At 38.5% G+C, this 12,544-nt stretch overlaps 1 protein-coding gene across 15 annotated transcripts in view; it reads left to right on the top strand.

The window, feature by feature from the left end:
• The window catches only part of ppfia1 (PTPRF interacting protein alpha 1), a 42,597-nt gene that overhangs the window by 2,519 nt on the left and 27,534 nt on the right, over nt 1-12,544 (top strand). For all 15 annotated transcript variants that reach the window (XM_088610927.1, XM_088610931.1, XM_088610921.1 and 12 more), the window contains exon 2: nt 633-896. In XM_088610927.1, coding sequence (XP_088467053.1) covers nt 633-896 — 264 coding nt within the window. The remainder of the gene's footprint in view (nt 1-632; nt 897-12,544) is intronic.

Here is a 12,544-nt window from a genome sequence, read left to right as displayed (position 1 = left end):
TTTTGACAGTGCATTTGATAAACGAAAACTAAATGCCTTTAATATTAGGAGCTCTATATCCGATGGCCATAAACATCTTCCTGAGGACAAATTGCCCAGTGTTGGACATTTGGTTGTAAGGAGCACTGAGCTGAACACAATGGTTTCTGACATGCAAGCCATAAAAAGCAAGTGCCTTTAGCACTGAATGAATGTCTTCAACTAGGGATTTTAAAAGGCATTGCTCTATTGTTTACTGTTATTTTTTTTTTGATCCCACATTTTGTCTGGAGCTTGACTGGTAATTCCTGTAATCTATTGCATTAGATCTTGACCTGGTTGTGACATTTCCTGGGACTTAACTACAACAAAAACCCTGGAAAATAAAGTTGTAATAGTAAAAGGCGGTCAATCTGCAGAGCCTAGCTTTTCATTGTGCGGGGGTTGCTATGGCTTTTGTTTTTATCCTGGTGTCCTAAATTGTGCTTCGCTTCTGCAGAAACCTCAACAGAAGGTCCAGTTCTTTCAAGTTAAGATGTGCTGGAACCGAAGTCCGCGTCAGGGCCACTGCTTCTGATTTGAAGAAGGCTTGACCGGGGTGAGGGTAGTGCCAGTGTACCTTGAGCTTTGCTTACTGTGCCCTCCTCCTCCAGATGATGTGCGAGGTGATGCCCACTATCAGCGAGGCTGAGATCCCGGCCAGCGGCGGGGGGGGACGAGGCTCCGGGTCCCCCCTGCAGTCGGACTCGGATGGGCACTTCGAGCAGCTGATGGTGTCCATGCTGGAGGAGCGGGACAGGCTGTTGGACACGCTGCGAGAGACCCAGGAGAACCTGGGCCTGACGCAGAGCAAGCTGCATGAGGTCACCCACGAGCGGGACTCGCTACAAAGACAGCTCAACACGGCCCTGCCTCAGGTAACGCTCCCAGAGCAGCCGGTAGGGCAGAAATAACGCACTTTCAGGTTTCTCCCATCGCTGCCTCATTTTCAATTAAAACAACCCCACAGTGGTAAATTCCCCGTTGCCCAAGATCAAATTCCACATCTTGCATTGCAGCCTGTAAGGTTGCGTTCTTTTATCCAGATTTCTGCTGGTTGTATTAGTGTTGGATTATACTAATGTGGCTTTTTATTTTGGTAAGACTTTACAGGGATAATTGTGCCTACCTGTTGCATTTCCATAGTTACAGGGAAAGTATTCTTTTAACATTTAAGTAGTGTTTTTCTGGTAGTTGCTTATGGTTGAGAGGAAGAAATGCATCTGTGGCTTCTGTTGGAGGTTAAAAACTGTATCATTAGAAATATTACTAAACCCTTTTTATCTGGAATTAGTTGTACTTATTAACAGTTGTATAGGTCTTGCCTTTGAGAGTCCAGCTTCCCTTGCTGTTAATTACAGTAATATATGCATTTAGCTTAATTTTTCATTTTTGTTATGTCTGTACTCCTGTACAATTGCCAAAGTTTCCTAATTGTATTTTTATATCTACTGTTCATTTCTTTAAAGTAATTCCTGCAAGAAATCATCAATACTGTATGTGGATTGAGTTGCTGCTTACCTCAAGAACAATGAAACTGCTTTATAACTGGTTTAAAAGTGTTGATGAATTACTGTTGTCTTTAATTGTTAAACTGAAGACCTGCTCCATATATTACTTGAAACCTCTTCAGTGAAAGACAAATCTCAACTAAGTTTTTAAGAACCATATTTTAACTTCTGTGGTGTTTTATAGAATCAGTGTTTTCACTAAGCAGTTAAGTGTGTGTATAACTGGCAATGTTTAACTGGTTTGTTGTACACATTTTACTTGGCAAACGTCTTCTCAAAGAGACTTGATATTTTACCATGTTGAAACCACATAGTTTGAACATCTAGGCCTCTTTAGTGTGCATTTTAATTTTATTCCATCCTTCACCAGTGGGTAACATGATGCGTAACAGAAACCATGAAAGTTAGTAAAAATGTAGATCGTCAACCTGCTTCAATCTTTTACAATGGCATTTGAAAATAATAAACTCTTTGTTTGAGACCATTATTTTCCATCAAGTTATGCTTTCGGCTTGTTGACGTGACCTGTTAACCTTTGTACGTGTTGTAAATTCATGTGATAGCATGACAACATATCTGTATGTGTGGGCTTGTAATGATGTGTTTTTTTTCCTGTTGTTTTGTCTGTTCCATAAAGGGAGGCTTTCAGGTGTGCTCTTGAATACCCCTTTTATGTTGTCTTGGTTATTGTTGTACAGCTTTACTTCAGCAATGTAAAAACATAATATATTTTTGTTTAAAGAATGAAGGGTACATTTTATTACATGACGGCAGAAAAGTGCTTTGGATCTGTACTAACAATAGACTTAGTTTTTACCAGAAGGTATATGCCTCACATTTACAGTTGATGAGCGAGTTTTTGTGTGTTAGCTCTATGGAATTTATGGACTTACACGAAGAATAATAAAAAAAATCCACAATTTAATTCCCTTTCTTTAATGTTTAATCATTTGGCCTGTTGGAAACCTTTACAGTAATCAGGGTGCAGAAAAGCCATTCATGTAGCAGAAATGCTTTCTTGAGGATGTTTGTGGCTTGGATAGGGATAGTGTTTTTGTTGGCTTGAAGTGGCAATAAAGCTCTCCCTAATATAGTCTGAGCTGAATCCTACAGTAACTATAGCTCTGGCAAAATTGTATTTTGGTGTAAGGCCCAAAAAGGCAGTAATTGCTGGGGGTGGGTTTAGAAATAAAACTGGTGGGGTGACCCTTTTCTTTTTATTGATGGGATCATCACGGACCACTTTACAGCTGGGAGATCTGCAGCTACACAAGCATGGCCCTTGTGCCATTAGCAGGGGTACTGGAGCAGAAATGTTGTAATTAAAGGTGCCCTGTGGCTGTGGTCAGCATACAAAGAGGCAATCATCTGCTGGCCTGTTCTTAAGTTTCCGATCCAGCCTCTGTGGAAGTGGGAGAGCTCTCTGAGCAAGAGCTGCTTTGTTGACATTAGGGGTGCTCAGATAGAAACCACACACCAGGGAACATTTGGGATTAGTGAATCAATTAGTGAATGAAATTGCAGAATCCAGTGAATTAGTGAGTGTACAAACTATCTCTTAACAGGTAGGGTAACATTAAAATAAACTTGGGCATAGACCTTTTGTGGATTTTTGATAATACTAGTCTGCTTTTTAAACTGTGCTCATATTTGGAAGCTGCCTGTTCATTCGTGTTGACTATGATATAACAGGGCAAATTCCACCATTGTTTTACCCCTTTTTCTTGCATCATTTTGCTTATCAGCTATTTATGAAATTCTCTTTAGATGACCTTGTTTGTTAACTCTTTTTTTTTTTGCCTCTAGGACTATTTGAAATGAGACATTCAAATTATTTAATGAACGAAAAAGTGCAGATGGTACTAATAGTGAGTATTGTTACAGGCTTTAGTAGAAAGCTGTAGTGAAGATACGTGGAGTTTCTATGACTGTGCAATTTTGTTTAAAGGATGCGTGAATCATGGCCAATATTGTGTAGTTATGAGAAAAGAATGATGCTGTTAGGTTTTGGCTAAGAAGTTTTACTTAATTGCCTGGGATAAAAGGAATTAAAAAAAAAAAAAACCTGAAGGTCTAGTCTTTTCAGTGGCCAGTAGCTAGTACCTCTTCATAGTAATCAGATATTCAGAATACAGTACCTTAGAAATGAGCACTGCTTCTCAACCCTCTTAACAAATGGCTGTTGTGAGTCTATGTGAATTATGAACTTAAAGCAGTATGGTTAGTGGAAATGTTGACCTTGTTTAAAACTCTGTTTATGCTCATTCATGTCTTTAGTGTCTCAAAGTAGCCAGATAGATGGGTGGATTTGTCCTTATTCTTTTTATTCAGGATAAAACATTATTTGGTTCTGACGCGTTTTAAGGTGAACTGCAGTCCAAATTTCCTAGACCAGTTAATAAATCTCAATAAGAAAATAAGTTAATGGACAGTATTGCAAAACTTCACAAATCACGAATTAAGCACAAAATTGTGATCTTTGTGAAAGTACTGAAAGTCACTATGGTATTGCAACCCCTCGTCTCCCCACAGGCGCGAGCGAGAATTTTCTAGAATTGCTACATGATGCGGCCCTTCCTGCTCACTAGTTGCTGAAATGACCAATGTAATGCGACATACAAGCAAATAAGTATAGGTTTTGCAGCAGAACAGAAATGTTCCAACTTGCTCTGCATGCAGCGTCACCAAGTACAACAAGTGTTTGTCAGAAAAACCATCTCAAAGTCGAGAGCAATATTTCTGTTGGATTAAAAAAGATGTATTCACAAGTCTGTTTATTTACAATGTAATAGAGACGCTTCATGTTACTTCAGATTTTGTTGTCTTGTTCTGAATAGCAGAATATGACGCTGTCCATCCCTGGAAATTTAATCTATTTTGTGATGTAAATCTGAGTTTTTTTACATTACTGTGTACATTTTACTTTCATTGTGGTTTGAAATGCACTCAATCTAACCCGGAAATATAAAAACAGCATTTCAGGTCCCCTTTAAAATTGAGCTTTTCATTTACATTAGTTTAGAAAGAATGCAATAATGTTTGAAGAAATGGAATAATTCAGCACCGTGGTGTTTGAGTAGGCAATGTGCTACCTCAACATAAAAGTGTTGAGGGGGGGAGGGGTGCTTTCCTGAAAAATGAATTTTCTGTCGTTCGTCTCCTTTGATTTAAAATGTAATTTAGTGCTGGGCCTGCCTGGCTCAATGTAATAAAGGAAGCAGAGAGTGCTACTAAATTCTTTCCTTCCTGCAGTGAGAGATTTTTTTAGAATAGATAAAGTTATCTTACTCCTCTGAGAGTATAGCCATTGGGCTCAACTGCCTGGCTACACAGCAGTCCATTTTCTTTTTTCATGGGGAAGTGGCATACAGTGTGTGTGTGTATATATATGGAATGCAGAATGGCATTCCAGAGCAGTCCGGCATGAAGTGTTATGTATGTTGAATGTCACGGGGATTGACGATGCAGTAGTTATTGTGAAGCCCAGGACTTCTTAGATTCAAATAGATTCACAAATGCCTTGTTTTCTCGTGAATTGCACAGAAAGAGTAGTTATGTAAACTGTGGGATTGCCGTGTAAAACTGTTTTACTGTAATGGGCCACAAGGACTTAAGCTTGATTATTTTGCTGTTTTTTTGTAATTTAAGGCTGTTTTTCTTTTGGGGGCAGTAATGAATTTGAATGTAAATATAGTAAATAGGGATTAAGGCTGTATAATCCACTCTGCCCTACTGTCATTTTAACCCACAATGTGCAAATTTTCATGAGCCTCCCCTGACTGACAAATTAAAAGGGATTAAATCTCGTTGAGGTCTGAGATTCTGCGTTTGTTTCTAACAGCACAGTGTGGTCTTTGTGCTTGTGAGAGAATAGAGCACACCTCATGTGATTTATTTTTTTTTTAGTCAGAAGAGGGAACAGACTAATTAGTCTTGTGATGAGAGCTGAAGATGAAAGCAGGGTTTATGGAAAGATGAAAATGGGTTGTGCAGACCCCAATAAAGCAGTGCACATGTTTTCCACACTGGATCGTGTGTCTGCCCATATTTCTCCATCTTAAATAGTTTCCACTTGCTAGAAATCGATCATCATATGCAGCAAGTTCATTCACGGACAGCAAAAGACTATTCTTTCTTTCAGTAATTGTACCCTAGCAGGTTTTACTGAGTCCCCGTTTTAAAACCGTGAAGTGAAAAGTGTGCACCAATGTTAGAAATTGAGAGGAAAACCTACTCTCCTCTAGATATGTGTCGTTATCAAAATAGATTCTTGTGAGTGTTGGGGGGGAAAAATGTTAATGGCTAAACTTTAAATGGTTTCATGACTTGTAGTTTGTTGTGCTAATTGCAGCGGAACATTCTGAGCAGCCCTTAAGCATCTCAAACTTGCAATGCATTTTCCATTTTAAATACATTTTCATGTTAATATCTGTCTCTCCAGTGAGCTTTTATAAAATGTTAATTGTTTATCTGCTCTTTAAATTAACTGTAGGTTAGATCCTCACCTCCGGCTGTGTAAAAAACCAGCAACTTTGCGGCTGTGTTTTGGTGTCGGAGTGGAAACTCCTTTGTTTGACAGATGTGGTTTTGTCTGAAAAAATCACTAAGCAGGTCACAGGATTTTGCTAATTTAGTTTTCATAAGTGTGTATTTAAGGCATTTATAGTTTCACAGTGGCTTTTTTTGGTTGAACAAGTAAATCAGATCCTGCCTAGACTATTTTTAGGTGTATAACTTCAATTGTTTGTTTTACCTTTGGTCACTTTATTGAATATCCCAAGTCCTCATTCCCTCCCTGAAAAGTGTAAGACATCTGCTCTGTAAACTGTTCAGGCCTGGAAGGTCTTTCTTTCTTGGGGCAGACTGAGTAGTTCACCCTCCATGGATATTGCCACCAGCACAATCACTTTGCTGTGCTTACTGCATAAAATAAACATGAGGCGCTGCTGTTCTGGGGTATATGACGTGAGCACGTTTCCTGAATTGCAGCCCTTTTACAAATCATGTTGAATTAAGGAAAGTATTCAAAAAAGAAAGTGAATGGGTACAACACAGAAATGGACTAATCCGAATACCTGAAGAAAAACTCTCCAAGAAAACATTTTTTGTTTATTTTAACTCCAAATCTGATTTCTGTTTCATAACATGAATGCAAAAAAGAAATGGTTTCTGTGTTGTCCGTCCAGTACAGATTCCTGCATGTGAGATTTCTGGCAGTAGTTACCTGGTTTTTGTCTTGAGAGTCATTTACTCTCGGCACAGTGTGGCGGCCCAGGCTGTCAAGAATAGTTATTTTCTTTCTATGGGCTGGTCACTTATGTTTAGTAGTCTTTTTTTTATTTCAAATGTATCCGCTAGTCTGATGCACCACTGGAACTAGCAAGGTTGAGAAATATGCATGTTGAATTCAGATTCTTAGAACTGCATTTGTCAAAGGGTCTAGCTGCTGGTGGTACTTGGTCACAAAATCCATTTTGCACGTATGCTTTGGAAGATTTTTTTTTAACAGGATGGTGCACTACCCATACAACCTTTTCATGACTTAAGATTCTGAAACAGTCAGGTATTGCTTGCAGCCACATAATCTGCCAAAGTTAGCTGTTGGTCTTCTTTTTTCAGACCTGAATTCCGTCACGGATTCATGATTTGAGTCATCGTGGCATGTCGGAACAGATATTCTATCTGGATTAATTAGAGAGCATTATTTTTGTTTCTCAATAAATTTCCGTTGTGGTTTAAACTCAAGGACTAAAAGACTGCTCTGTGTGACTCAAATACTCTCTTAAAAAGCTACCTGCTACTTGGCAGCCCCCCCTAATATTTTGACATTTTGTTTCTCTCCTTTAAAGGGAAGGTGGATTTTATTTTTTAAATTGCGGAGAATTGTTTGTTGGTAAAGAAGCACCATGGCAAAAAATAACAGGTCAAAATACAGTTCAGGTAAGAGTTACAGAGCAGGCATTTTTCTTCAGCAGGCTGGCTGGAACACAGAAGCGCACAGTGCACTGAGAGAAGCTTCAAACACAGATGGTGTTTGTAATGTTGAATTGCTTTGAGTTTTTTTTTTTTCTTTTCATGTTCAACTTTTTTGCGTTTCAGCAAGAGTCCTAAGGAGGAGACTAGTATAAAAAAAATGCTGTCTGTTCAGTTGGATTTTCAGACTCTGCCAGTTTTATGAACAGCAAAATGCCATAACTGCAAATCATCCCATCTGCTCACTTAATTTTGCCTGAAAGTTACTTTTCATGTGAGCTCAGCTGATCTTAGGCCTTACAGACGCTTTGTAGAAGACATTTTTTTTACTAGTTTTTGCTATACTTTTGTAAGGATCCTCTTCAAAACATCCTGTTCCAATTTATAGTTTCTCTGGACTGTGCATACTGTCTGATCGTTAGATGGTACGTGGATTAAGGCTACAGATCTCTCTTGACCTTTTTCTTGTTGCCACCAAGGACGTTCTAGTGAACTGCTCTAAATGTGGTATGAAAGTTCATTAACAAACGCTGGGGCCAGCGTGGTTTGTCAAGACGTGGACTGTATCGCAGAAACGGGTAGCTAACTGAATTGGGATCCCTCAGATGGCAGGCACGCGATAGTAGTGGCGTTCTTGCTGTCTGGGGGTTGGCATGATCTGGGCGTGTCATGCCGATGAGCTGGGAGTGGGCAGTCTCCACGGCTGTGGGCACTGCGGCGCTCGGTGTGTGCATGGCTCGGAGGGTTGTACCGAGTCGAGATCGTTCGCAGTTGCTGATTTAGCATTTGTGGGAGCTTTGAACGAACAAGTTATTTTCAATTAGAAAAGCACTTTTTCTCCCAAGTGTGTAAATACGTGATGCGCCACGTCTTTACAGTTATGATAGTAAATTGTTTTTAGTGGCCATTTGATACCTTTTTTTTTCTTTGATTATTTCAGAAAATTGGAAATTCAGATGCCCCTGTATCTGTGATCTTAATAGTATTCTCTATACTTAACATTTGCAGTGTTTATGACCTTATCAGCTGTGTTGCGTTTTCAGCCATATAAGAACTGCAAAGTGCAATGGTACAAAAGATTTCACGAGATATAAATTAAGAAGTTGTGCGAAATTAAAACAATAAATCTACTGTACTGGAGTGACATACGGTATTTTTTTTAGTTGTGGTCCAGCAGTTTGTGTGGTTTTAAATGTGCAGTAACCAGATGTTTGTTCTCAATGGCAAACTCATACTATAGTCTGTGTGTAATACAGCTCTGAATTGGAGCTCCCCTGTTCTACTTCAGCAGCCTCAACAAATTTTCACTGATGTGAAAAAATTAAAAGGCAGAGGATAAAATAAACACACCTAGTGATGTATTTCTAGGTTACGTTGCAGATTTTCTCATTGTTTTTCGTTTTTCATGCTTGGAATAAAAATGCAGAACCTTTATAAAGACACTAGGCTCTAATGAGTGCCCTAGTAGGTATTGTGTTTGCTGTTGAAGCATAAAAACATAAAAACAATACATTTCTTCATTTTTATGTTTTTCTGGGGACTTCTAACTTTATTTTCAGGTATCTCTGCTGCAACGTTGTAATCAAAATACTGTAGCTTTTTTCAATATACACCTACTACATCGTTACAAAAAGATTCTAACTGAATATGTGAACTTTTACGAAGGTAGTGAGGGACTGTCAGGTAGGCAGTTGATTTGTAATGTAGAAAGGCACGTACCTGGATAACATCTGTGCACCGAAGAGCCAACACAAAACTGTCTCTCATTAGCTTATATGGTTTCCAATGCATATTTTATGAAGGGGCTCTGTACTGTATTCAGTATACTGTACCTGACTGCACCAATGGCTGCGTAATGTATCCAAACAGAGCAGTTAGAAAGCTTGTCACTTTAAGAAGCAATGGATGCCTGGATGGGGTTTTATTTGTGTAATTTATTTATTAGGATGTCTGCGGAGTTGGAGAACAGTTAAGTATTCAAAAGAGACATTCACTTGGCAGATAACGGACCACAAGATCTTTAAATTCCTCTTTATTTTAATGCTCTTAGCTTGAAAGCGATGGTGCAAGCAAGCATACATGTATTTTAAGCAGGCTCTTGAGGCTTGGCTCTTGCCATTTCAACAAACTTTTTGGAATCCTCAAGCCTGAATTGCCCATGCGATACTTCCCAATAAAATAGGAATCATTTTTAGGATTGGACAGCCTTCTATTCTATACATATTTACTGTTAAACAGAACATTAAAATAATGTAGCCCTCTCATATTGCATATTATTAATTTTTATTAAAGAGAAAGGAGCCTGTTCCCTTCCCTGTATAAAGAAACAATTAGGGCACTTTTAAAATGTATGTCCTGTGACCCTGCTCCCATCAAGCTAGGAGGAAATTGATCCACAACACCTCCTCACTGAGCTGTCCCCTCCTCCTTCCTTTATGTAATGAATCCCTGGCTGCAGGGAAATAAAGGCTTAAGTATAGTATCATCTGTTGTACACAGCTGTAAATTTAATCCCCCCAGGAGAATGGCCATTGACAGAGGAGAAACTTGCTTTCGCTGGTGCCTCTTTCTGATTGCATTGTAATGGCTTGTGCCTGGAGACCGCAGACACACCTCTACTCATCACCCTCACTGGAGCTCATAGGTGACCTCCGCTTAACGGAAAGGGGCACATTCATCTGGGGTGCTGTTGCTGTATTGTCTTGGATGTGACAGACGTTTTTTGTTCCAAGCAAGGATACAGCAGTCCAACAAAATTAAGGTCTGTAATATACAAATAAAACTCATGATGTGCCTTTTTTTGCTAAGATTTCATTTTTAATCCGGAAGACCTAGCCTCCTCCACATTTAAAACTGACAAAAAGCTGTTTTTGAGGGCCACATTATGTGTCTGTTCTCTTTTTATAAAATAAAGATCACTTCTAGTTTTACCAAGAACAAATATAGTACTGTGGTTCTTGGATCTCCCCCCATTAGTGACTTTCCAGTATAATAAATTAGACCCCACACTGCCTTTAGGAAGTGTTTATGTAGTGTTTTTTTTAAATACCCGACTTTAAAGTTTTTGTTGCTAGACATATGAGCTTGTACATCATTTCAACTTGTGGCCTCTTTCACTCTCCAGACAGACCAGCTTTAGTGCTTTTAGCATTCCTCTTACTGTATCGTTAACACTTAAGCTATTTTTTGGAAACTGAGTGGTCTTTAGTTACACATAAGTTCAACCCCTGCACATGTGTTATTGTTCTGTAAAGTAGCTTAATGGGATTTTATTTTGAAAGTATTTTTATACAGTATTCTCTTATTTTAAAAACAACACATCTAAATGTGCATTCTGTAGCCATTATTGTGTAGTACCAGTCAAATGTGGTCTTATTTCTTTAAGAGCATGCAGTATTTTTTATACTCTTTGGATTACGAGGCAGACCACTTCTGTAAACCACTGAACTCTTCCCTAAAGTCTTGAAAGCAAACAGATTTGCACTCCAACATGCCATGAATAGTTTTTCAGTATTCCCTGCTGGCTGGGCGCCAAGGTCAGAAATGCTCCTTGAACTGAACTGCTGTCTCTGCAGTTCCCCTCTCACAGAGTGACCTGAAAAGAGATTCTTCTGCGTTAACATGGATAGGATTGGACTCGCCACAAAACTGTGTGGTAGTTCTTTAACAATATGATTAGGATTTACTTAGGTCTTCCTTAATATTAAATGTTGCATTTAAACCATGATCCATATTTTAATAATTTTATACCAATCATGGGAAGGATTATTACAGGATTTACACTTGGCTATAAACTCAGACCACAGCTCAGATGTGCTTCAGCATGGGGATATATTGGCCATGTGTTGTAATGGCTAAATTATAAGTAGCCAGATGAGTTGTGCATCTTAAATACCAATTTAGGGGACTCCACTGTTTAGTTTACTGTTTTCTTTTACTGACTTTTCTGTGCATCCAAATGCTATTTGACTCATTAGACCTGTGAAAGGTTTCAGAACTGCTGTGTAATGTTTCTCAAGGGTTGGATGAGATTTCTGAGAAATCTGGGTAGGCTCTTAATCTGAAATACCATTTCTTGAAGGTCAAAGAATGGGATAATTATGTATGTCTGGGGTTCTATTTTTTGCCTTGGATTAAACTGCACCAAAGTACAGCTCAGAACAATAAAGTTCTTGTTTTTGTGGACTGAATCTAAAAAAAACATAGCTGAGTTAGATTCAAATGTAAGTTTGGTAGGGGAAAAAGCAGATTTGTTGTATATTCTTAACTAATTCAGGGAAGTAAAAACAAGATTTTGTGAAATCTTACAAAACGTCTTAGTTATGTGAACCTGAAGAGACAGTATTGTACAAAGTGTGAGGACTGTTCAGAAATAAAAATAAAAACTTGGTTACCTAAAATGAGTTGAATGGTTATCTTAAACATAGATGTGAAATGTATAGTGAAGTGAATCAAACAATTGCAATAACATTTAGGCTGTGGTATTTTTTCCCTCCTGTACCTGTAAGGATACAAATGCATCATAGTGTTGTGCTTTTGTTTCATTTTGTTTATTCACTACACAGAACTTGGCGGAAAAATGGTCACATTCTCTGAGGTAGAGGGTGCGGTTAACATGGTAAAATAAATGCAACATTACACTTGGGTAATTGCACAGGAACTGGTGTTGCCTGAGGGTTTATATGTTCCGAATCCAGTACGTCAGTGCTGCTTCAACACTTGTGACTGATAAAGCTTTCACAACAAGCTATATACCTGTTGACTTCAGAAAAACAAAGCCCAACTTTCTGCACAATAGAGACTCTCCAAAACGCCAAGAATTTTACCCTTGCACTATAAGGCATTGAGTATGAAATATCCAAAAAGAAGCATTTTTTTCTGATTAAATATCTGTTTTTGAAATGTGTTAAATAGCTGTAGTGCTTTTACTTTTTGTAAAACATGAATTCTAAAATTTTGCAGCCTGGTTTGTGTGTTGTGCATGCAATTGCAACACCCTTTACAATTTACACGTGCTTGTGTGTTATTTTGTGATCTTTTGT

Source organism: Lepisosteus platostomus, chromosome 18, assembly GCF_059453375.1.
Source record: "Lepisosteus platostomus isolate fLepPlt1 chromosome 18, fLepPlt1.hap1, whole genome shotgun sequence".
NCBI lineage: Eukaryota > Metazoa > Chordata > Actinopteri > Semionotiformes > Lepisosteidae > Lepisosteus > Lepisosteus platostomus.
The sequence above is the reverse complement of the archived record's forward strand: the minus strand, read 5'-3'. Positions and strand labels throughout refer to the sequence as shown.